General features: G+C 54.0%; 1 protein-coding gene across 2 annotated transcripts in view; it reads left to right on the top strand.

Annotated features, from left to right (window-relative positions):
• Window positions 1-16332: 16332 nt before the first annotated feature.
• The window catches only part of GFRA2 (GDNF family receptor alpha 2), a 97416-nt gene continuing 91678 nt past the window's right edge, over window positions 16333-22070 (top strand). For both annotated transcript variants that reach the window (XM_060153576.1, XM_060153575.1), the window contains exon 1: window positions 16333-17021. Coding sequence is in view for 1 of the 2 variants with exons in the window: in XM_060153575.1 (XP_060009558.1) it covers window positions 16982-17021 (40 nt within the window). In the remaining variant the exon portion in view is untranslated. The remainder of the gene's footprint in view (window positions 17022-22070) is intronic.

Here is a 22070-nt window from a genome sequence, read left to right as displayed (position 1 = left end):
TTGTTCAACTTTGGGCAAATACTTGACCTCTCTCTGCCTTGCTTTACTTCTCTGCCAAATGGGTATAATAATATCCTTCTCATCCTCTTCGAAGCTTTGTTCTGAGGACGAAATGAGATAGTGCATTTTTAAAATGTATCCCCTGCTTCACTCCGCAACGAATTTGAGAGAGCTTCTAAAAACACCTGTGATATAAAGGGATAAAAATAAATAATACGTGAAATCATTTTGCGATTGTACCATAAACACATTTTCCTTATCGTCGCTGGGAGCAGTGTGAAAGTGATAATAGATATATTATTTCCCAGAATCATGTTCGATTTAACCTTGGCCTTCAGGGTCTTATCTGAAAAGCAGGCTGGCATGGGAACCTCAGACACTGAAGCTGGCCACCTACCTGGCCCTCAAGCTGGTTTCTCCTGAGGGTGCTTGGGTGGGGGTGGGTGGTGGTAGTCAGTACTGATTCGTCAGCCTCTTTCCGCTGTGGATCAAGGCTCTACTGGCAGCTCCACTGTTGTTAATGCCAAACATCCCCTGAGCATCCTCTCCGTGCCTGGCACCAGGCCGGGTGTTGAGACACAGAGAAGGAAACGACCGAGGCCCGTCCTACAGGGGTTCCTAGGAAGGGACCTGGGAGTGAAAGTCACGACTTGGGAAAGTTTATTAATTCCTTCCCATTTCAATTATTTGTCAGTAAGATGGACGTCGTAACCCTCTTCTTCCTCCCTCACAGCAATGCTGGAAGGATAACACGGGTACTTGCTCTGATAAGAAAAATTGCTATGCAAATGTGAAAAATCATCATCTTTATTCAGTGCTCCTCTAAAATGATTTCAAAAATAACAGAGCTATTAGGATTTGGGAGCCAACATGACCAAGAGGGTTGCCTTAAATATTCCACCATGGAGTTTCTCTGGCACCTGAGCGGGACTGCGAACCCAGGTCACAAAGGTGAGCCCTTCCTGCAGAGAAAATGGAAGGCTTATCACCTTTGGAGCATGTAATGACTCTTTAATACATGCCTAGCACTGAGGTAGGCATTGTGGGGTGGGAAATTGCTTTGGGCTGAATTGTGTCCATCTCCAAATCCCTGTGTTGGAGTCCTGACCCCCACTGTCTCAGAATGTGACTGTATTTGGAGATAATTACCTTCAAAGAGGTAATTAAGTTAAAATGAGGCTGTTAGGGTGGGCCTTAATCCAATCTTGTAAGGGTGTCCTTATAAGAAGAAATTTGGACACACAGAGAGACACCAGGGATGCTCACACACAGAGGAAAGGCCACGTGAGGACACAGTGAGAAGGCGGCCGTTTACAAGCCAAGGAGAGGGGCCCCAGGAGAACCCAACCTGCCAACACCTTGATCGTGGACCTCCAGCCTCCAGAATTGTGAGACAATAAATTTCTGTTGTTGAAGCCACCCAGTGTGTGGTATTTTGTCATGGCAGCCTTAGCAGACTAGTACACATTTATCCAGGAAAGTGTAAATTATTCACTCCTTTAATAAATACTTATTAAGTTGGGCACTATTGGGACAGGAGATATGAAGACGAACAAGAAATATGTGGTTTCTGCTCTCAGGAAGCTTGGAGTCCACTAGGGATATTGCAGCAGCGTTCATTATGGGGAGACAAGACCGATACTCAAGAGAAAACACGATGTGACGTTTAAATTGAACGGTGCTGACTTCAAGTGGTGGAAGCTCAGAGAAAATGAAAATATAAGAAAATCATTAGGGGAAGTCTTGTGGAGAGGAGGCTTGAAAGATGGGGGATGAAGATCTGGGCAGCCCTGAACATTTGTAGGGAACTTATCGGTCCAGCAAGAGGTGCCCTGTCTGTGCTGGCTCACCCGGAAAGTGCTACTCCCTGGGGACTTCTCAGTGCTCCAGGTGACTGGCCGAGACAGGCTTTTTCCCTGGGAACCACTGCCACCAGCCTCTCAGGCTGAAAACTCCTGCTCTCCAGAGCCCGGAGCTTGGGCGGCCCTTCTATGGTTATTTGCTGCCATTTCTCCAGGCAGATGGGGACTGCTGGCTGTGCATCAAGTTAGCAATTAACAACTAATTCATTAGGCACCTAATGAACGAATTATTAACGTGGCAAGCCATGTCCAGCTGCTGACTGGGGGGAGAAATGGCTATTAATAAGATCTTGGAGTGGCAGCTGTGGTTTAGTGGTTAAGGCATGGGCTGGGCGACAGGATATGTGGGTTCTAGACTCTTGGGCCAAATGGCTTTACCTCTCCAGGCCTTAGTTTCGCTGCTCATGTGGTGGGAGTAATAAAGCCCTATTAGTGGGCAAATTCAATGTCAGAAAGTCTGTATAAATTCAGGCCATTGGGTTATACACACTCCAATGCCCCTTCATTCTAACTTCCAATGATCTCACCCGCCTCCCCCGCCCCAGCCCAAGCCAATGTAAAGTATACCAGGGCTGTCCCTGTTACTGGAAATCGCTAAGTCTCATTCACAACTTCGTGTGTGCCTGGGGCCCTGATGTATGCAAAGGGCTATGCAGGGGAGGGCAGATGCGGATGACGTGTCCCTGTGTTCACAGCGTTTACGATTTGGTTGAGGGTATCAGACATTCACAGGCAGTAAATTAACTCGAGTACAAAACAATTTGTGATAGAGCTGAGAGCTATAGTATTTCAGAGGAGAAAGATAACTGTGTGCTAGGGTGAGGGGTGTGCCTTGCAGGAGGGCAGGGACTTGAAGCATGACTTCATTGTGCTTTTCTGAGTGTAAAAATAACATGTGCTCATTCCCCCAAATCTCTGAAGAGAGAAAATTGGAAAGAAAAATATAAAGATAATCTGTAATCTCATCAGCCAGAGATAACCGCTGTTGACTCTTTTGTGTGTATCGGGGAGGTATCGGGGAGGATCTGCCAGGCAGAGATGATGGGAGGATATTCTAGGTGGAGGAAGTGTCTTGACAGAAAGCTCCGGGCTGGGGAAGTGTAGGATCTGTGGTCAGCACTTTGGGGGATGGATGTGTGGACCAAGCAGGCTGGAGCCGGGGTCCTGGGGCAGAATGGAATTAGAGGCTGAAGAAGGGGAAAAGGGCCGGCGAGGGCATAAGGGGCCAAACTGTCGAGGGGGGAGGGGTGTGTGATACAGTGCCTTGTGCACTGGACCAGAAGCCCCAGCCAGCAAGCCAGACACTCTGCTCTTCATTACATTCGTGATGCAATGGAACTTATTGATGTAGCTGTCCCACTCGGGAGAAATATTGCAGAAACCTCTGCAGGAAAAATAAACGAATATGAAGCTGTAACAGAGTTGCCAAAGGGAGCCTGGGGCCAGAGGAAGAGGCAAGGCAGGTCTATACCCAGTTGTAGTTGGCTGGTTGGCTGGGGCTCTTTCGAGTGTGTCAGCAAGATTCCTCGGGGAATAAGGGATCTGTCCTGCTTTGCCCCCATCCAGCAGGTGTGATCTTTCTTCAGACTCTTGCCTGGTCCCTCAGAGATGTCTAATCCACAGCTATTTTTTTGGTCATGTAACAGCAGAGAAGTGTATAGTTGACAAAAACTCTTCTGTAATATAATTAAGAGATAATCTTTTGATTCTCTCAGCACTTCCATGAGATAATGTATTTCTATTAATCCCGTTTTACAGATGAGGAAGTTGAGGTTCAGAGAGGTGAACTGACTTACCAGAGGTCATATACCCAGTGAGAATCCGGATCTTGGGACTACAGTGGGAGACAGTATAGCTTGGTGGTAATGTGAATGGTTTTTGGAGACAGAGTAGTTCTGCATTCAACTTCCTGCTCTGTTGTTTTACTCACTGAAGAGTATGAAGAACTCTGGACTTCTCTATTATCTTCATATATCAACTGGGGCTAACAATACCGTTTACCTTCCTGGGTTATTGTGAGGCTTAAATGAAGCAACTTAGGTGCTATAGACTTAGTGCATAGTAGTTGCTCAATAAATGTTAACTATGATTATTATTAACTCTGGGCTTATCTGAGTCACCGACATAACTCAAATATTGTGGTTGTCCCTGAGTTCTCTGCCATGGCTAGTCACTCTGGAGATGGGTAGAATTCAGGTCCAGTCCCATCCCCCTGAGACTTCTTGGCCCCCAGGGGACCAGATACAGAGTTCCCTAAAGGACTCTCTGATTAGCCCAACACCCAAGATGGAGAGAGGTTTCCTTTGGCCCCTGTGATAAGGGCATTGATGCCCACTAGACATCCCATCTGTTCCCCCACATCTACCAGTCCCAGTGCTGTTAGACAGTACCACGTAATTGGTTCTGGCCAATGGGTTGTGGGTGAAAGGGACACTTATCACTCTTCCTGGCTCTCCACACTCCAGCTCTCTCTCCTCCAGCCTCAGTGACTGAGAATGCCTTGTGTTCCGGGAGACGGAAGATGACAGCCCGTCAGTCAGCCTGGATCCCTGAGCAGCTGTGTGGAGCAGAGCCCCCTGTCAACCTACACGGAGCATGTTGCATGAAGAAGAAATAAACCTTGGTGGTGTAACCCTCGGAGACTCTGCAGCTGTTTTTTTTTTGCTGTAGCATAGCCTCGCTTAACCAATACAACCCATCTTGGCTGGGTGAGGTATGACATTTTACATTAATAGTATAATACCTTGCACTGGACAGCTTTCTGCAGCTTATTACAGAGCAGGCTCACACCTACCATCGTTTTTGATCCTTGGAACAATTACATATATGGGAATGCCCCTGCTAAGAGCTTAGTGTTATTTCTTTATGCATTGACTGCTCTAAAATCCCCATTTCTGTACATATCCAGTTTTAAATCAACCCCTCTCCCCACTATACCCTAATTTTACACCATAGCTTCCAAACTCTGTTGCACTTAATTGCTTGTCCATCTGCCTCCCCCAGCCAGGCTGGAAGCTCTTTGATACCGTCTTATCTAAGACAGAGGCAGTGCCTCGTTGATTTGGTTTGCCTGTGTCTATCGCAGCAGGTGCTTTAATGATGGCTGATGGACCACCGGTTGTGTGAGGGAGACAGGGAGGCCCTACTGTCCCCCTCTGGAGGCACATCTCAGTTAAAGGACTTTCCCAAGGTCACACAGCTGGTAAGTGGCAGAGCCAACCAGCCTCCTTCTGACTGGAGAGCCTGACCTGCCTGTTTGTGCACAGGCTGTTTTGAGGATCAAATGAGATCGTATGGGCCAGGGTGCCTTGTAAGGCATTCCACTACTTTTGCATTTCCTATTTCCAAAGGCCAGTAAGGAGGCCCACGTGGTGGTGTCCTAACCGGAGAAGGGCCTGGCTGGCCCAAGGTAGTCTGTCCAGGAGAGGACTGGGTGGGGCTCCCGGGGGAGGAGGCTTGTCTGCTCTACCCTCAGCAGCAGGATGGTACCGGGAGCAGAGCAGGTGCTCAATACAGCGTCCTCTTGAACCAACGGGAAGGAAGAAGCAGGTGTGGGAAGGCAAGAAAGGAAACTGTAACTTGAATTCTGAAAGCAGGGGTCTGGGATGGAGTGCGTGAGGTGGGGAATGTGTGCCCTCTGCCTGCCTGCATCCCCTGTCTCCTGCCCCCGGGACTGGGGCAGCCGGCTCGGTGTGGCACTTGTGCAGCCCGTTTAAGCGCTCTCGATCACTCGCTAACAGACACAACATCAGGCACGCCCTGTGGCCTCCCCGACTCCTGGCTCCTCCTGTCGGGGAGGCCGGAGGGGAGGCCCTTTCTCATCCTCAGGCGGCCTGAGTCACAGCCAGGAGCCAGGAGAGAGATGGATGGAGCTTCTGGGTGTGGTGGTCCGGTAGGGACCGAGCAGCACCTCAGGGAGAAATGCCCCCTCCCTCAGGACTGATGGGAGGTTGGAAGCACTTTTGTAGCAGGGATCAGATTCCAACAGGGACTGATGGTTTTTCTCGGAACAATAGGTCTGCTCCAACGCACCCCTTCCCTGTCTTCCTTCAGGGAGTAGGAAGTTTTCTCTCTTTTGAAAAGCCTTTTGGACACCCCCAGGGGACACTCCTGGCATGGCTGGGCATACGTGGGGCTCAGCCCCGAGTGTGATTTGAAGGGCGGAGGGAACAGCTTCCCAGGTACCTGCCCAAACCCCAGATCTTAGAACCGGAGGGCATTCAGAATTCATGGAGCCACACTTGCAGGTGGATTCGCTGGACTCATGTGCCGGCTCAAGTGACTGGTTATGGTTGCCTGGTGCGTTGCGCTGAGAAGTCTTAGCTGTAATCAATCAACGGCATCTGCCCTAGTGGAGAGAGGGGAGCGGCTGACATGCCACAGATGCAGATTCATCTTCTCGGATTCTCATTTGAACCTCCTTCTCCTGGTGCCTCATTTCTGCTATTAGAGAGCCTTTACTTCGCGTTAAGGCCTGTCTCTGTTCACATTTCTTTAAAATGCATATGCGTCAGAGAGGAGTACCGAGAAGGTATTAACTAATTCAGTGATTGATTGATTGGGACTGATGACCCAAAACAGATCATTATCTGTTTTGCTCGTTCTGGAAGATGCAACGATGCGCTGGCAACTCTTCAAATACGTAGATTCTTTTTTGGCTTAGGATGGGTTATCAGACGGCCTTGCAAAGTGGCAGCCGGCTGAGAAGAAACGGGAAACTAGTTGGATGTGGCGGAAGACAAGCTTGGACACTGGGGCTCCCCCTTCAGGGTTCACCCTGCAACAGGGACACCAGGGAGCCAGAGGTGACCAGGGGCACTGACCACCTGGGGTGCGGGCACACGAGCTCAGCTTTACTCTTTCTTCTGTTCAGAAACTCCTTCTTGGGGGAGCCCCGTGTCCCCAGCACTGTGGTCTGTTCTCTGTGGGCTGTACCCCTGCCACCCACTTCAGAGGGGTCAGGCTGGGGGAGGACCAAGGTTTAGTTTTCAGACTGAACAATTACTGGGGTCACTGGGCAGCGTGTCAGGGGGTGGGGGACTCACACGCTCTCGAGTAAGAGCCAGGCAGTTCACTGTGTAGATCGGGAATTCTAACGAGTCCGACTTCCATCAATGTACTAAGTCTTTGCAGAATTAGACTTTGAAGAGTATAAGCCAATCTAGTGTGAATGAAAAGAACTTAAATGGTCAAAAAATCCTCTGGTCAGATTTATCAATTTTTTTCTAAGAAGAACAGAATAGGAGGAAAGAGAAATATTCATATATGGGTCATTTAGCCCAGTGAGTCCAGTGACAGGGGATAAGTGCTTTGAACCGGGTCAGTGATGCCGGCCCGAGTCTCTGTACTAAGGTTATGTCAGGTGAAAGGAATCATTGGTTTATCCATCCATTCATTCATTCAACAAGCACTTCCTGTGCCAGCCTCTGATGATATATGGATGAAGAAGACATAGGTCCTGTCTACATAGAGCTTGGGTCAATGAGGAGTATAGACAAGAAGTAGGCAATTTTGACAGAGTGTGGTAGGTGCCGAGCTCTGGAGGCCTCAGTTTTCCCATCTGTGAAATGGGAATGTTCCTCTTTACCTTGTCTCCAAGTCACTAGAGCAGCAAGAGCTGTCCCAGCAGTGCTTGGGGCGTGGGCTGCTGGTCCCTGAAGCAGGTGGGAGAGGGTGACCCCAGACATCCCCCTGGGGTGTGGGCTGCCCCCAAACAGAATGGCTGCTGCCTGCACCTGCAGAGAGCCGCACCACATACGTTTCCAAGCACTGCCTTGTTCAGCATCTCATTTGATCTTCCTTCTTCCTTGTGAGGCTGGAATCATCATTCCAGGGGACCTAAAGTCACATGTGTAGCTGGGGGCAGAGCTGGAGGCTAGAACCCGAGGACACTTTGCTCCCTCATTCCATGGGGTACACTGGTGGAAGATGAGTTGGGGGAGTTAGCATGGAGACGGAGACGAGGAGAGGACAGAGATTCCAGTAGTACATAGCTCAGCCTTCCTCTTCCTTTTGTTCTTTCTTGCAACGTGGAAAGCCTTACTGAGCATTGACTACGTGCATGGTGCAACAGTACTGAACTCCTTCCTGGGCTGCCAGAAAGCCCAGGTCAAAAGTGGAACTTGAACCCTAGTTGGACCCTCATTCCAAAATGCCACACTTAGAAAAGGGAACCCTCTTGCACTGTTGGTGGGAATGTAAATTGATACAGCCACTATGGAGAACAGTATGGAGGTTCCTTAAAAAACTGAAAATAGAACTATCATATGACCCAGCAATCCCACTACTGGGCATATACCCTGGGAAAACCATAATTCAAAAAGAGACATGTACCAAAATGTTCATTGCAGCTCTATTTACAATAGCCCGGAGATGGAAACAACCTAAGTGTCCATCATCGGATGAATGGATAAAGAAGATGTGGCACATATATACAATGGAATATTACTCAGCCATAAAAAGAAACGAAACTGAGTTATTTGTAGTGAGGTGGATGGGCTTAGAGACTGTCATACAGAGTGAATAAGTCAGAAAAAGAAAAACAAATACCGTATGCTAACACATATATATGGAATCTAAAAAAGAAAAAAAAAGGTCAGAAGAACTTAGGGGCAAGATGGGAATAAAGATGCAGACCTACTAGAGAATGGACTTGAGGATACAGGGAGGGGGAAGGGGAAGCTGGGACAAAGTGAGAGAGTGGCAGGGACATATATACACTTCCAAACGTAAAATAGATAGCTAGTGGGAAGCAGCCGCATAGCACAGGGAGACCAGCTCTGTGCTTTGTGACCACCAAGAGGGGTGGGATAGGGAGGGTGGGAGGGAGGGAGATGCAAGAGGGAAGAGATATGGGAACATATGTATATGTATAACTGATTCACTTTGTTATAAAGCAGAAACTAACACACCATAGTAAAGCAATTATACTCTAATAAAGATGTTAAAAAAAAAACACAAAAATACCCAACCCCCCCCAAAAAACCCAAAATGCCACACTTGCCAGTTGGGGTATCATCCCAGGAGTCAGGTAGCAAGAATATGATGAAATGGGACCCACCCTAGGTCCAGGATGATTGCAGAATCGTGGAGCGCACACTGCTCTCAGCAGTGCAGACCCTCTAGTGAAGCCAGCCCTGGACTCTCCAAGGAGCAGGGACTCACCCATTTTGGAATAGGGAGGCAGCGGGTGCCTGGACCCCGGGGAGTGGCCCATTCCAGACCGAACCTGCTTTGGGGGGGTGGTGACTTGGGCTGTGGAGTAGGAGGTGGGGACTGCACCTGATGGCTTTGACAGAAGCGGACTCGGCCTGCTCTGCTGCAGGCAGACACCATCCACGCAGGCCTGCCACCAGGGAGGCCGACGGGCAGCTGGCTGTCCAGGGACGTGTGCGGTCTGAGGGACTTCTGGGAGACTCCCTCAGGCTTCCCATCTGTGTGGACATGGAGTTATGGGAGGCAAAGGGACAACTCACATATCCAAAGCTGTCTGGAATCAGGGAATGGGGGCCCCGGGAGTACCCAGTCCTGGGAAGTGTTTCTGTGACGTTGTCTTAGTTTTTGTAATTAAAAGGATTTTATTTTGATTTTATTTCGCTGAACCGTTTAAGCAAAGACCACTTCCCAAATAAGGGAGTTTGAAATCCGTCAGGACTGGGTTCAGGTCCTAGGTCAGCCACTCACTGTGATCACGGACAAGTCACTGGGTGCCTTGGCTTTAGGTTTTCTCGTCTGAAAAATGCCCACCTCAAGAGGCTGTTTGGGAGGCCTAAGAGAAATGAATTTATAGAAAAAAGCTTTGTGAGTTGTTGAGTGCTCTGCACTTGTTGACTGTTTATTATTGTTGTCAAGGAAGGTTCCTTCCAACTCTAAGAGCCTGAGGGCTGATGATGATTGGAATTCATTCTTTCTGGTTAAACATTACCCCTCCCCCTGGGAGCAGTAAGAGAGATAGGATAACAGGAAAGCACTAGTACCTGGGGACAGTGAGGATAAGGAAACAACCTTCTGGATGATGGGAAAAGAAGTTCCCAGGACAAGAGATTGGGGTGAGGGAGGTGGGCACGCAGGTAAACGTGCTCCTCTGGCCAAACTCTAGGGTGGGCCTAAGGAAGGCATGTCTGCTCCAAGAGGGACATTCTGGTCCCCATTTTCTGTCCAGAGCCCCTTGTGAGCTGCCTTCCAGGCCCTGGAGACCAAGCTGGGCCCTTCAAGTGACAGTTCATCTCAGACCCAGCTCTGAGGCTCCACCCACCCTGCCAGGCCTGTGGGGAGCCGCTGGGGCTGAGAGCTCTTCCGGGGGGCTCCAGGCAGCAGGAGCCGGCTCCCCACAGCTTAGCAGAAGCAATCACTGCCCCTCTCCCTGGCTTCTGCCTCTGACCTTGGGTAACCTGGCAGATCACCAGCGCCTGAGAGCTGGGGTGGGTGGCATGCTCAGGAGAGAAGGCAGTTGGGGTCTGCCAAGTGCAGGGTTGGCATGAGGACAAACGCTGGGGCGCGGCCGGGATGGGGCCAGCATCAGCTGAGGGCAGCGTAGCCAGTGCCAGTGGGGAGGAGGCTTCGACAGCTGGGATATTTTAAGCTGACAGTAGCTCATCAGAAGGGATGTTTACCAGCTCAGCTCCTGCTGCCACTGGGGAGTTGTGAAGGTGGCAGGGGAGGTGTGGGGCTTCAGTTTTCTCAGGACGCCTGTGACTTTTGGGGGAAGAGGAGTTTAGAGAAAAAGCCCTTCCCAGACCCATCCCAGATGAAAAGAAGAGCCCAAAACTGCTGGGTGCCTTCTCCCTTTCCTCCGTGATCTCCTGCATGGGAGAAAGCAGCAGAGAGCCCTGGAGCCCTGGCTGGCTGGATGCTCGGTTTCTCTGTCCGAAGGTGAAAGCTTACTAGACCAGGGTGTGGGAGGACCTACTCTCCAGTCCTGGCTCTGCCACTTGCTGGCTGCACTGTAACCTGGGCCTCATCATAGGCCATCTTCAAGCCTGAGTTTGTTCACTTGGAAGGGATGCTGATTTGGCCACGCCTTCTTCCCAGAGGGAGGGAGGATGGTGTAAGGGCTTCAAGATCTGGGAGAAAGAAGTTGTGAAACTGTGAGGTGCTATATCTACCTGAGGTGGTACTGACAGCTTCCTGACCGAGTGACTCCCCGTCTGCATCCCTTCATCCCCTACCCTGGGGCTAGGGGGGCCTCTCTGGCATGGGTGCAGCTGCAGAGATGTCTCTGAGGCCCTGGGGAGAGACTAAGTAAAGCCAGATTCCCACCTCTTGCTGGTGCCTACCTCTAAAGAGAATGATGAAACCCGGGAGCACAGACCGAAATCAATTAGAGAAATCGATGCCCCTGACTGCGGTATGCATTGCTTTCCTCCTAGCCTGGTCCCACCCACCCCGCCCCAGCAGCCCTGTTCACTCTTTGGGAATCAGAAGCCTTAGTTAAATCCCTGCTGCTCTCCATCCCCAGACTAGTTCACTCTGGCCAGGCTGGGCCTCAGGGATCTGGAGTGGCCCCTGTGGGGAGGGAAGGTTGGTGAGTGGGTCAGCCTGCCATTAGGAGGGGGGACAGGGCTGGAACGGGCCTGGGAAAGCTCATGGATGATCATGACTCAGGCCCAGGGCACTGAGTTGGACACTGTGGCACGTGCCATGGTAAGACAGGATCCTTTCTAGGCTTTAGATTTGAACTCCAAGGATTAGGCCAGACGAGGCCACAGGAAAGATAAAAAAGAAATTTCAATTCTCATGATTTCTTTACTCTGTTGCCGGACAGGGCAGGGAGAAAGGGGGTATCTAAGATGTTCTGAATTGGGACATGAAAATTTATAGCCTGGAGAGCTGTTACTTTGATTATTTATTCAGGGCATAGAGGTTAGCAGGGTGGGGGCTTGGATCAAATCCTGGTTCTGCCACTTAAAACATGACCTTAGGCAAGTTATGTCACCTTTTTTTTTTTTTTTGCCTCAGTTTTCTCATTTGTAAATTGGGGCTATTAATAGTAACTACCCCATAGAGTTATTATAAAAATTAAAGGAATATCCACATGTATCTTGCCATAAAGTTGGCTACCTTGATTATTTTTTCCAATGACAAAGTCTGAGAAGTCAGGACTGTCCCCTGGCTGGTCACTGTGTGAGTAGAAGGTAATTCCCCTCTTCCTTGTCCCCTGTGTTGAAACTATCACATCTTGCCGATTCATCTCTATAGAGCCTCTGACAACCCTCTCCTCGTGTTCAGGCCCACCACTACTTCCTGTTTTGGACCCTCATTATTTCAGGCTGAGGCTGTTAAAATCGCTTCCTAACCCATCTCTTGTCTCCATCCTTCATGGAGCTGTCAGATCAATCTTCTAGAACACTGTTCTCATGCCACTGGCCTGCTCGAACACCTTCAGTGGCTCCTAGGGGAACAAGGGCTAAGCCTTCTATGCTTGTCCTCCACCGTACCTCCCGATCGGACCCTCCAGATCTTCTCTGTCAGGCCCCTCCCCACCTGTGCCCTTCGTTCCTCCCAACGCTTGGACTGTTCCTCAAACCTTTCCTGCCACTGTGCTTGACCTATGCTGTCCCCTCCCCAGAGTGCCCTCCTCTGTGCTCTCCCAGACTCTACCATCCTTCCAGGTCCATCTCGAATCCTACGTCCCCCTGTGAGTCCTCCTGAAGCCCACGGGTACTAACCTCTCCTTCCTCTCACTTGGCCCCAGTGTGCCTTTGGGCTGTTCGCTCTTTTCATGGGTCCCCGATCTAACTCTACCTGTGCACGCTTCCGTGGCAGGGGCAGTCCTGCTCAGGACCGTATTCCCCACAGCCCTTGGCACTGTGGTGCGGGATCCAGTGTTTGTGCTGGTTGATGGCGTGTGGGAGGCCCTGGGTCAGCTGCTGTCCCATGGCTGAGGGCACCTCCGCTTGCCAGCTCCATGGTTTCTGACACATCTTAGTTGCACCTCCTTCTTTTTATTCCTGGTTGGATTTTTCTCTCTGGGGCAAGGGAATCCTCAGCGTTCTTTGCTCCACAGAAGGAAAAGAGGGGATGAGATTCTGCTGGGAGTAGCACAAGTCTGGTCTGTTGAGCCGTGTGGCTAATGAGAGTGTGTGTGCGCATGCGTGCATCCTCGGGTAGGCCTGCAACCCTCCCCCCTTCCACTAGTTCTTCTGCTTCCCTACTGTTCTTCCCCTCCAGAGAATCCACTCCACCAGACGACTAGACCAAGAGAGAAGAGGGAAGGGGAAGAAACTAACGGCCCAGTGTCCTTTCTCCCTCTCCCTGCACATTATAACTCCTGGATCTGTGATGGCGGATGGGCCATCTTGGGTGGGCTCATCTACCCATGAGCTCAGCTGGGATGGGCCCTTAAAGTCTGAGAAAGGGTGTGTGAACATGTATCCGTGAACCTAAGGGCAGCTGTTTACACCTCCTGAGAGTCTCTCTCTTGACCCTCTACAAAGCTGTCTCTATTTCCCTTGAAGCCCCATAGCCTTTTATCTCTGGTTTTCATTTGCCACTTTGGTGTTTATGCCTTGTCATAGGTTCCGAATTCTTCTGGATCCTGGAGGAAAGGGGTGACATTTTACGAGCAACTTTCTAAGAGTCAGGCATTTGACTAGCTGCTCTGTGTACAGTATCTCATCTGGACAAGGTTGGTTTTTTTTTTTTTAAATCCCCATTTTATAGATAAGATAACTGAGGTTCAGAGAGATTAAATTGCCTATGGCTAGCACATGTCCATCTGTGTTTCCTCTGCAGATCCTGGCATGGGGCAGGGGTGCGTGCATATGGGAGATTCTTGGGAAATCATGGGGTGACACTTGGACTCTGCCATATCTATCGGCAGTTCAGGTGCAGGGTGGGTCAGCAGAGACTGAGGTGTAGTGGGAGATGCTTGTATAGACAGGAGGGAAGAAAGGGCCCAAGGTCAGAGGGCCTCATGGACACAACAAGGTGAATGTTGGCCTGGCTGGTGTTGTCCATTGTCCTTGTGACGACTCTGTGATCTGGAGTCCCTGAAGGATCTCAGCCGCTCACCTCCTGCTACTAGATTCCCCCACTGCCACCATGGGAAATCAGTGGGCATCACCCCTGGGTGTTCATCACTGCTTTCTCAGCAAAGCTCCCATACATGCTTCAGAGAATTTTCCTTCTTATGCCCAGCCAGGATTAAAAGAAAGTTATAGAAATTGTTTTTGAGATGGGGGAGGTAGAGAGATGTGCCTAGCACCAATTTTGGAGCCTGGAGTAGGGCCTTGGGAGAGGGAAAATCCGAGGTGGGATACGGAAATGTGGGAGTGGTGGAGGGCATTTGGGGAGCCAGAAGGCCCAGGAAGTAGGAGAGGAGACGGGGAAAATTTATTCAAACCAGTCTCCCAGCCTCCAGCCTCTGATCCAAGAGTATAATTCCTATCAGGTTTTCAATCCTTAACCTAAACTTTTCTGAAGCCGGTTCCTAAAGTCTCCCAGCTTCTGGAGTGAAAATGTGAAGTCCTTTCCTAGAACTGAAGAGGCCCGTTGGAATGGCAGGGAGGGCAGCCCCGAGGGGACTTTCCCCAGCTCCAATCCCCAAGCCTTCCTGCCCCAGGTTCTCCACTCACTGTCTAGGGCCATGCCTCCAAGCGGGCACCACTCAATGGCAGGGTGACAGGATGGAGCGAGGGCTGATGCCCCAGGATGGGGCAGATGTGAGGCGTTCGGAGGAGACCCTCAGCTCTGCGCTTCCAAGGCTGGAGAAGCCGCGTTCCCGCCTGAATCCGCAAGATGGAAGTTGCTCCCTCTAGCTTTTCCACTAGCGAAGGCTAGGCTGCAGGTTTTGTAAGTGACCCCTCCCTTCGCGCCCAGGTCCATTTCTAGCATTTACTCTTTTCCAGAGTTTTGTTCATTTAAAAACGCATCTTAAAATGCACTAACACCTACTCCTTCGATCCAGCCCAGATCCGGTTTTGGGTAGCGCGTAAACTTTACGAGGCACTGTGTGTACCACGCCCCGGCACTTCGGGTGCGCGCGCAGAGCTGAATGTGTGCGCGGGAGCCGAGGGATGCTGGGCAGCTCTAACGCAGCTGAGGACGTGTCAGATGGCAAAGTGAAACTGGGGTACCCGGGGTGCGTGGGTGTGCCCGCGCGTGTCCACAGCCCACCGTCTCGCCCCCTCTTGTCGGAACGTGTCAGCAGTCTCACCTCTCCTTCAGCCCTATCCCAGCCAGACGCTTCCTTTTTGGTGCTTCTGAGCGTTTACTGTAAATGCCGTGACTAACGCACGCTGGTGAGCCCGGCCCGTTGACAGATGGATCAATCGCCCCCTTCCCGGAAGGGGGAGGGGACCCCACCCAGAGCCTAGGAAGCGGGTAGCTGCCTGCTGCCTCGGGAGAGCCCCCCGGAGCCCAGCTCGCAGCCTAGCGCCGGCCGCCGAGCCTGGTGCGGAGACCTGGCCCGGGTCGGTCCCGGGGCGCTCCCGCCGGGGTGGGGTGCGAGTCCCCTTCCCCGATCCCTCCAGCGCAGTTCGGGCAGGTTCGCCGGCCTCCGATGAGGAGGTCAGGCCGTCACGGCTCGGCAGACTTCTTCCCGCACTGGAGGAGGGAGACAAGTGGGGAAGGGCAGTCTCGAAGGGCTGCGACGCTGGGGCGTATAGGGGGCGAGCGCGCCGCGGGCGTGCGGGGAAAGTTCTCGAGCTCCGCGCGGAGAGCACACGTGTATGCGTACGCGGGGCTCGACCGGGGCAGGCAGGCTGCGCGGGGACGCTGGGGGCTGGCTCCGGAGGGGATCCTTCTTCTCCCTAGCACCTTCGGGAAGACGCTCTGCCTCGGCTCGCTGGCCGAAGGACGCATCCGCCCGCGGATAGTGGCAGCCCCCTGCCCAGACCCTAGCCACCAAGCAGGGTGTTTTTTCTAGCGCCCTTCCCCCCACGGCCCCGGGATGGCTCGGGCGCCCGGCACTCCACGCCCTTGGGCCTCCGCTGAGCCTCCCCAGGCCTCAGTGAGCCGGTGGCCGGGGCGCGGGGGCGGGGGCAGTGGGGGAATTGGCGCGCGGCGGGGGAGGAGGAGGGTGCGGAGGCTTTGGTGGGTTTGGGCTGGAGCCCGAGCCTTTGCCGGGGGAGCCGGTCAGTTTCCGGCAAGGCTGCAGGTCAATCCGGGGAAGGGCGGGCGGCAGACCAGAGGGAGACAGCGGCGGAGCTCTCCTCTCGGCCCACGTTCCCCGGCGCCACCGCCACCGCCTTGTCGCCGCCGCCGCCGCTGCAGAGTGTCGCTGCTCCGCTGCGCGCCCGCGCCTCGCGCCGCCAGCGCCTGGGAGCCCGAGCGCCGAGCCCCGGGCGGAGGAGAGGGGCTTGGGTGCGACAGCCCCGGCGAAGGAGCCGAGAAGGGGGAAGGGGGCGGGCGGAGGGAGGAGCAGGGAGAGGGAGAAGGGGGAGGGAGAGGAGAGCGAGGGAGAGCCGGAGAGAGCGGGAGCAAAGAGCGAGAGCTGGGGAGAGGAGAGGGAGGGAGAGGAGAGAGAAAGACACACGCACGCAGAGACACACGGTCACTGGAATTATATTAGAAAAAAGTGACACGAGCAAGGGTTAGCGGGAGAAGATTTTTTAAAATCTTTCCGTCGTCTTGTGAGAAAGAAGCGACTCCGGTCTCTGGTCCTCGAAGCTCCCGCTGGTTTGTTCCTAGGCGCTTACACCCGTCGGTGGATTTCTTTCTTATCTGCGCTTTATTCTGACCCCCACCCTCGCCGCTTCCTTCCAGCCCTTCGCTCTCAGATCGCTTCTCCCCCACCTCCCCAGTCCCCTCCCGGGAAGCGCAGGGGAATCGGACCCGTGGGGACTCGCGCCTTCCCGGATGAGCTGAGGGGAGGGCAGACTTGAGGACCGGCTGTCGGCTTGGAAAGCAAACATACATCCGAATACGTGTATATTTGATTTTAGTGGGCAAGGGGGGCGTCGAGAGGCCGCCCACCGCCCTCCGTTCCACTACCTCCTCCAGCCAGAGGCGAGAATCGCAGGACTCAGGATCTTCATCGGGTGGACTAGCTGGGATCTCCGCATTGGATTTGGGGCCGATTATCACTGCTTGGCTATTACTATTATTATTATTGTTGTTATTTTTTAATCCAAGGGAGAAAGACTAAAAACAAAACAAAACTGTGGGATTTATTTAACATGATCTTGGCAAACGCCTTCTGCCTGTTCTTCTTTTTAGGTGAGTATCTGCGGGTGGCGAGGGCAGCGTGTCCGCCGGAGCCTCGGGGGCTACGCGGGCAGTGCGTTAGAGCGCTGGAGAGCAGCCGGGAACGCGGGGGGCGAGCGGGGCGCTGGCGGGGGACGGACCGGCGGGGAGCGCGCGGCGGGGCGAGCCGGGCCCGGGCGTAGGGGAACCGAGCAGGGCCGGCGGCGAGGATGCGGGCGGAGGGACGGGAGCTGGCGGCGAGGATGCGGGCGGAGGGACGGGAGCCGCGGCTGGCTGGTTACGCGGGGGATTGGCAAGGAGACTTATAACACCCAGACGATCCCCGCGCACACGCACGCAGACACACACTCGCTCACTCACACGCAGTGATAGCGCTCATTTCCCTCAAAATAATGGGTTCAAATTGCGGCAACTTAAGGAAAAAAAATAAAATCCAACTCTTGATCTGGAAGGGAGAAGGGAGGGGAGAGGCTCAGTGTCGTGGAAAGGAAAATCATGCCAGTCCCACCTTTCCCGGCGGTTCCCTGAGTCGATCGTGGTAGAGGACATGGGTTTCTCCAGGAGCTCCCGGTTGGACATCTGTGGGGGCAGCCCTGGCAGCCATCCCCCACCTGCCAATCAACCTCTGGAAAATGCACCTCGCTTCCCACTCTCCGAACCCCTTCCTAGCGGCTCCACTGCCTGGAACACTTTTCAAGTTTCTCCCCACCGTTTGCCCTCCCTCCCGCCCAGACCCGAGCCAGGTGGGTGGGCGGGAGTGGAGTGTTTCTAGCCGCTGTTCAGTGTGTTCCCTTGGCCACCTCTGGGGCAGGGGACCCCATGGCTGGTGGGAAGAGATGGGAGGGAGGCCAAAGTTTGCTTCCTTGGGTGAAGAAGGAGAGGGGTGAGGGGAGAATCCTGGACTGAACAAAGACCACTGCTCATTCTGTAAGCCCACTCCCCCAAGGGCAGCGAGCAGGGGCTGCCTGGTGCCCCTGAACCCCGGCAGTGTCTTTTGCACCCCGAATTACCAACCCCTCATCCCCTTTTTATGCTACACAAAATCTCAGCTGCTTGGGAAACAGGGGTATAGAGGGAGCATTCTTGGGGGTGGAGGTGAAGAAAAGTGGGTGTTTGCAAGGCTGTGTGCTAACCAGGAGTCCCAGGCAAGGCTGCTGCCCCAGTAGGTGCTCCAGAGAGGGAGCAGGCTCTGAAGGAGCACACATCTGCTTCACTGTGGGTACTGCTCCTGCCCCCCTGGGCTGCTGTGTAGCCAGCGGTGAGCCAGGTTGCCCAGATGGGTCACGAGGGCACCCTTTCCCTCCTGGAGGAGGGGAGAGGGGAAGGCCTGGGGAGGTAGGTGCAGATCCCGGAAACACTTGCTGGGGGGTGTCTAAGAAGTATCCTGACTAGGACGGGGGCTTCCAGTCCCATCGATGTTGGTTGGGGTCTGGGCCCTTTGCCAGTTCCCTCCTCTTCCCCCTCCCACAGGCATGAGTTCCCCAGGGGGCCAGGCTGAGCTCTAGGGTGTGGCCTTCACGGTCCAGCCTCCCGAGCCAGAGGTGGCTTTTCTCCGGGCAGCTTTCTCGGGGTGGGAGGGGCTGAGGGAGGAGGCTGGGTCGGTGCTCCTGGCCTACTGTGCTCCTGCGGCCTTTCCCGGCAATCCTCTCTCTCTGAAGGGGCTGTTACGAAACCTGACCTTTTCTCCTACCGCTGGTTAAAAAACGCAGCTTTTTTGGGCCAAGAATGAGTAGGGCCAAGAAGAAAAGAAAATTGTATTTCAGGAAAAGCAGCCAGATTGCTTGCTCCTGAGCTGCGCACACCCGGGGCCGGCAGGTCTTCCGGGTCTCCGTCCCCCGGTGGAGGAGGGCAGTGCCAGCCCGGCAGTCACCTCCAGGCCCAGCCCCCCAGGCTGCAGGCAGGCTTGTCCCAGCTGAGGAGCCTGAGGAGAGACTGTTCTCCTGTGCATGTGTAGGGGGCCCGTTCAGAGGTGTCCTCCCAGGTGTCTGTGACCCTAGTGTGCGGGGAGTTGAGAGCAGGAAAAGAGCAGGGTGCTGTCGGCATCCTCTTTGGTCACAGCCTTTCAGTCCCTTCCCATGAGAAGCCCCTTTCCGAAGCTGGGGTGTGGGGTTAACTGAGTGACCACAGGGCATTGAAAGGCTCTGGGTTAGGCCAGTCGAGAACAAGGGATAGGTTGGTGCTAAGGACATTTCAGCACCAGGGCCCTTTCCTGGCAAGGAACCCATAGTTGGGAGTTCGTTGGAAATTCCACTTGGGGGAGAGGCTTTTCTGGAGCTTGAGAGGTGGGGGGCATTTTCAGTGGGGGGGTAGAGTGAAGCATGTTCCTAGGAGCAGGGGCCTTCGGTGCGCCCCTCCAAGGTTCTAGTGAGGTCTGCGGCTGGAGAGGCCTTTCTGGCCCAGCCTGCCTGACCTCCAGTGTTGACAAGCTCAGGGAGAAAATGAGCTGGGGGTGGGGATCAGGGCTGGTCCGAGGGCCCACCTCTCCCTGGCATTCTAGCTCTTGCGGGGCATTTGATGCACGAGGGTGGCTGTAGTTCTGTGTGGCCTCTCAGTCCTTCTGTGTCTTTAAAAGCTCTTCTACATGTCTTTGCTTTCCTTGAGGGATCTGAGTTTTCTCCTGATCTAGAATTTGGAAACATCACCAGGATGCCTTCCAACCTTTACTCTCCTAGAATTCTTGGCCGAAGGCACCGAGTTGCCATGACTTCTTTCTGTGGCTGGGTTGGTTCTGGGGGTCATGACTCCGACTAGAAGAGTCAGGGAGTTTGGTCGGAAGATGCACCGGCCCTCCTACAGAGCGTTTCCCTGCCTGGGAGCTGGCAGGATGAGGGAAGCCCAGGATTCTATAAGGATCATCCCTTGGGGCTCTAGACCTCACCTGTAGGGCAGGGAGGAAGGCTCCTTATTGCCCCAGTTCCCTAGGCTAAGGTCCTGACCTTTAAGCCTGGGTAGGATGCCCCTTTCTCATTTTACCTCTGACAGTGCAGCCTCAGGTGACGCCAACGGGGGAGGGGAGATGCCTGCTGGGATGCTGGGGTGAGCGGAGTCAGTGGAAGGCCCAGGGCTGGGCCGGTCTTGAGGCTCCAGCAGGCTGGCTACCTGGCTGGCTAGGTGGGGCAGCAGGTACCAGTGAGGCTGGGTCAACACAGCTGCTGCTGGGTGGCCCAGATACAGCCGAGTCCTGCTCAGAGACCCAGGACTTTGCTAAAGCCGGGCAGTAAAGCTGCTTCCTGGGCCGGGCGGAGGACACTTCTCCACCCACACCTGGGCAGATGCCCCACTGTCCATGACCACATTCCATGCTGGTTTCTTCAATGGTCTTGTCCCAGCCTGGCCACAGCCTTCAGCTCCTCCTGTCCTGAGGCAGAGGTGTGGTCAGGAGGAGAAGGGAAGTCTTTTGCTCTGGACCCTGAGGGCTTCTCCAACCCAGGCCCACCCCTTGCTCTCCTAGTGGGGTAGGCCTGGCCCTCCAGGAGCCCATTCCTTGATTCCTTTCCCCTCGGCACTCAGTCGGGAGTGACAGGCTCGCGGTGCAGCACTCTGCCTCTAGGTGTCGCTGTCTCCCTGTGGTAGCTGCCCCCTGAGCCGGGCCTCCTTGGGGAAAGGAGTGAGAAGTGGCGGTTCTGGGTAGAGATGGAGGGGATTCTGTGGGATTGGGGACAGGGGGTGGGGGTGGGGGACTTCTCCCTAGGATCTTTTTATGTTTTGGGGCAGGATGGAGTGGAGGAAACCCCCCCAGATCACTCCTTGGGTCTCGGAAAAGCCAGTGTTGGCTTTGGGCCATGGTATGGTTTTCTGTGGGGCAGGATCTGAGTGAGGGGCTTGGAGAGGACCTGGAGACCGGGAGGAGGTCTGTGTCCAGAGGAAGCCGTTCTGGGAGCTTGCTTTTGAAAGGACCAAGCGGCCCTTTCTTTCCCTGCCCTTCCCCTCCGAATCTCCTTACTTGACCTCTTCCCTTCCGAGGACCGTGGGTTTGGACACTTGAGGCCGTGGGTGAGGAGGGTGGGCTGATTCCTGCTTGTTCATCGTTGGGGAGGCGAGGGGCTGTGTGCGAGGCCAGGGTCAGCTTGCAGTTGACTTGTTATTTGGCTTCTGGAAAGAAGAGAAAAAAGGGGAGACAGAGGGGAGAGGGTTTCGGGGAGGGTGGGGAGGAGAGGAAAGAAAGAGAAAAAGAAATAGGGGAGAGAAAGGGAGAGAGACAGCCCGATGGAGAGAGGGAGAGAGGGAGGTGTGTGGGGGTGGGAGGTGTGGTGGGATGGAGTTGCTGGGTCTGCAGCATTTTCTTTGGCGGGGCCTGGGGTGGAACTTGTCCGTAGGGTATGTTTTCTGTCTCCGGCTGCACTGTGGGACAGGAAGGTGTGGAGGGCTGAGCCCCCCTGGAGGAGCGCCTCCTTCTGGGCTCAGACCATGGGGTCATGCTTGTCTCTCCCTGTCTCCTCGGGAAGTCTGGGGACCCAGAATGGGTAGACTGGGGGGTTAGAGGGGCATTTTCGGCCTGCGCGTGACCTTGAGTTGTCATCTCCCTTCTTTGGGCCTCAGTTTCCCCAGGGTAGAATGCAGGGGCTGACTCCGGCCTCTAAGAGGCTGTGGTAGATGGACCTCTGGCTGGACCTGAGGTTGCTGGGAGGAGGTCTGGGTGCTCTGAAAGTGAGATGCCCCCTCGGCCCACCCCAGGAGGCCCTGCAGCCGCCAGCTCTCTGCTGAGGCTGCGGCATCCTTCTCTGGCTTCCTGGCATCTTAGACTGTCTGTGGTCTTGCTGGGGCCTCTGGCTTTCCTGTGCTCCTGGGCCCAGGGCTACGGAGTGGAACCAGAAGAGAGTCTGGTAGGACCAGGGCAGAGGGCAGCTTTTCTCCTTTGGGTCTGAGGAGAGCTGGTGGACTCTTGGGACCCTTTAGCAGCCCTTCCTCCGACCTGCTGTCTGTTGGGGAAGGCAGCCTTGAGTCGGCCTTGCTGTGCCGAGTAGAATGGGTGTGACTTTCCCAGAAAGGCCCAAGCCCCCAGGCCTGCCTCTGGGGTCGGAGACTGCGGCCCTCATTCGTGCTTGTCTTCCCTCCCCACCA

The sequence above is a fragment of the Lagenorhynchus albirostris genome, chromosome 7, assembly GCF_949774975.1.
Source record: "Lagenorhynchus albirostris chromosome 7, mLagAlb1.1, whole genome shotgun sequence".
Lineage (NCBI taxonomy): Eukaryota > Metazoa > Chordata > Mammalia > Artiodactyla > Delphinidae > Lagenorhynchus > Lagenorhynchus albirostris.
This window is presented reverse-complemented; position numbering and strand designations above follow the sequence as displayed.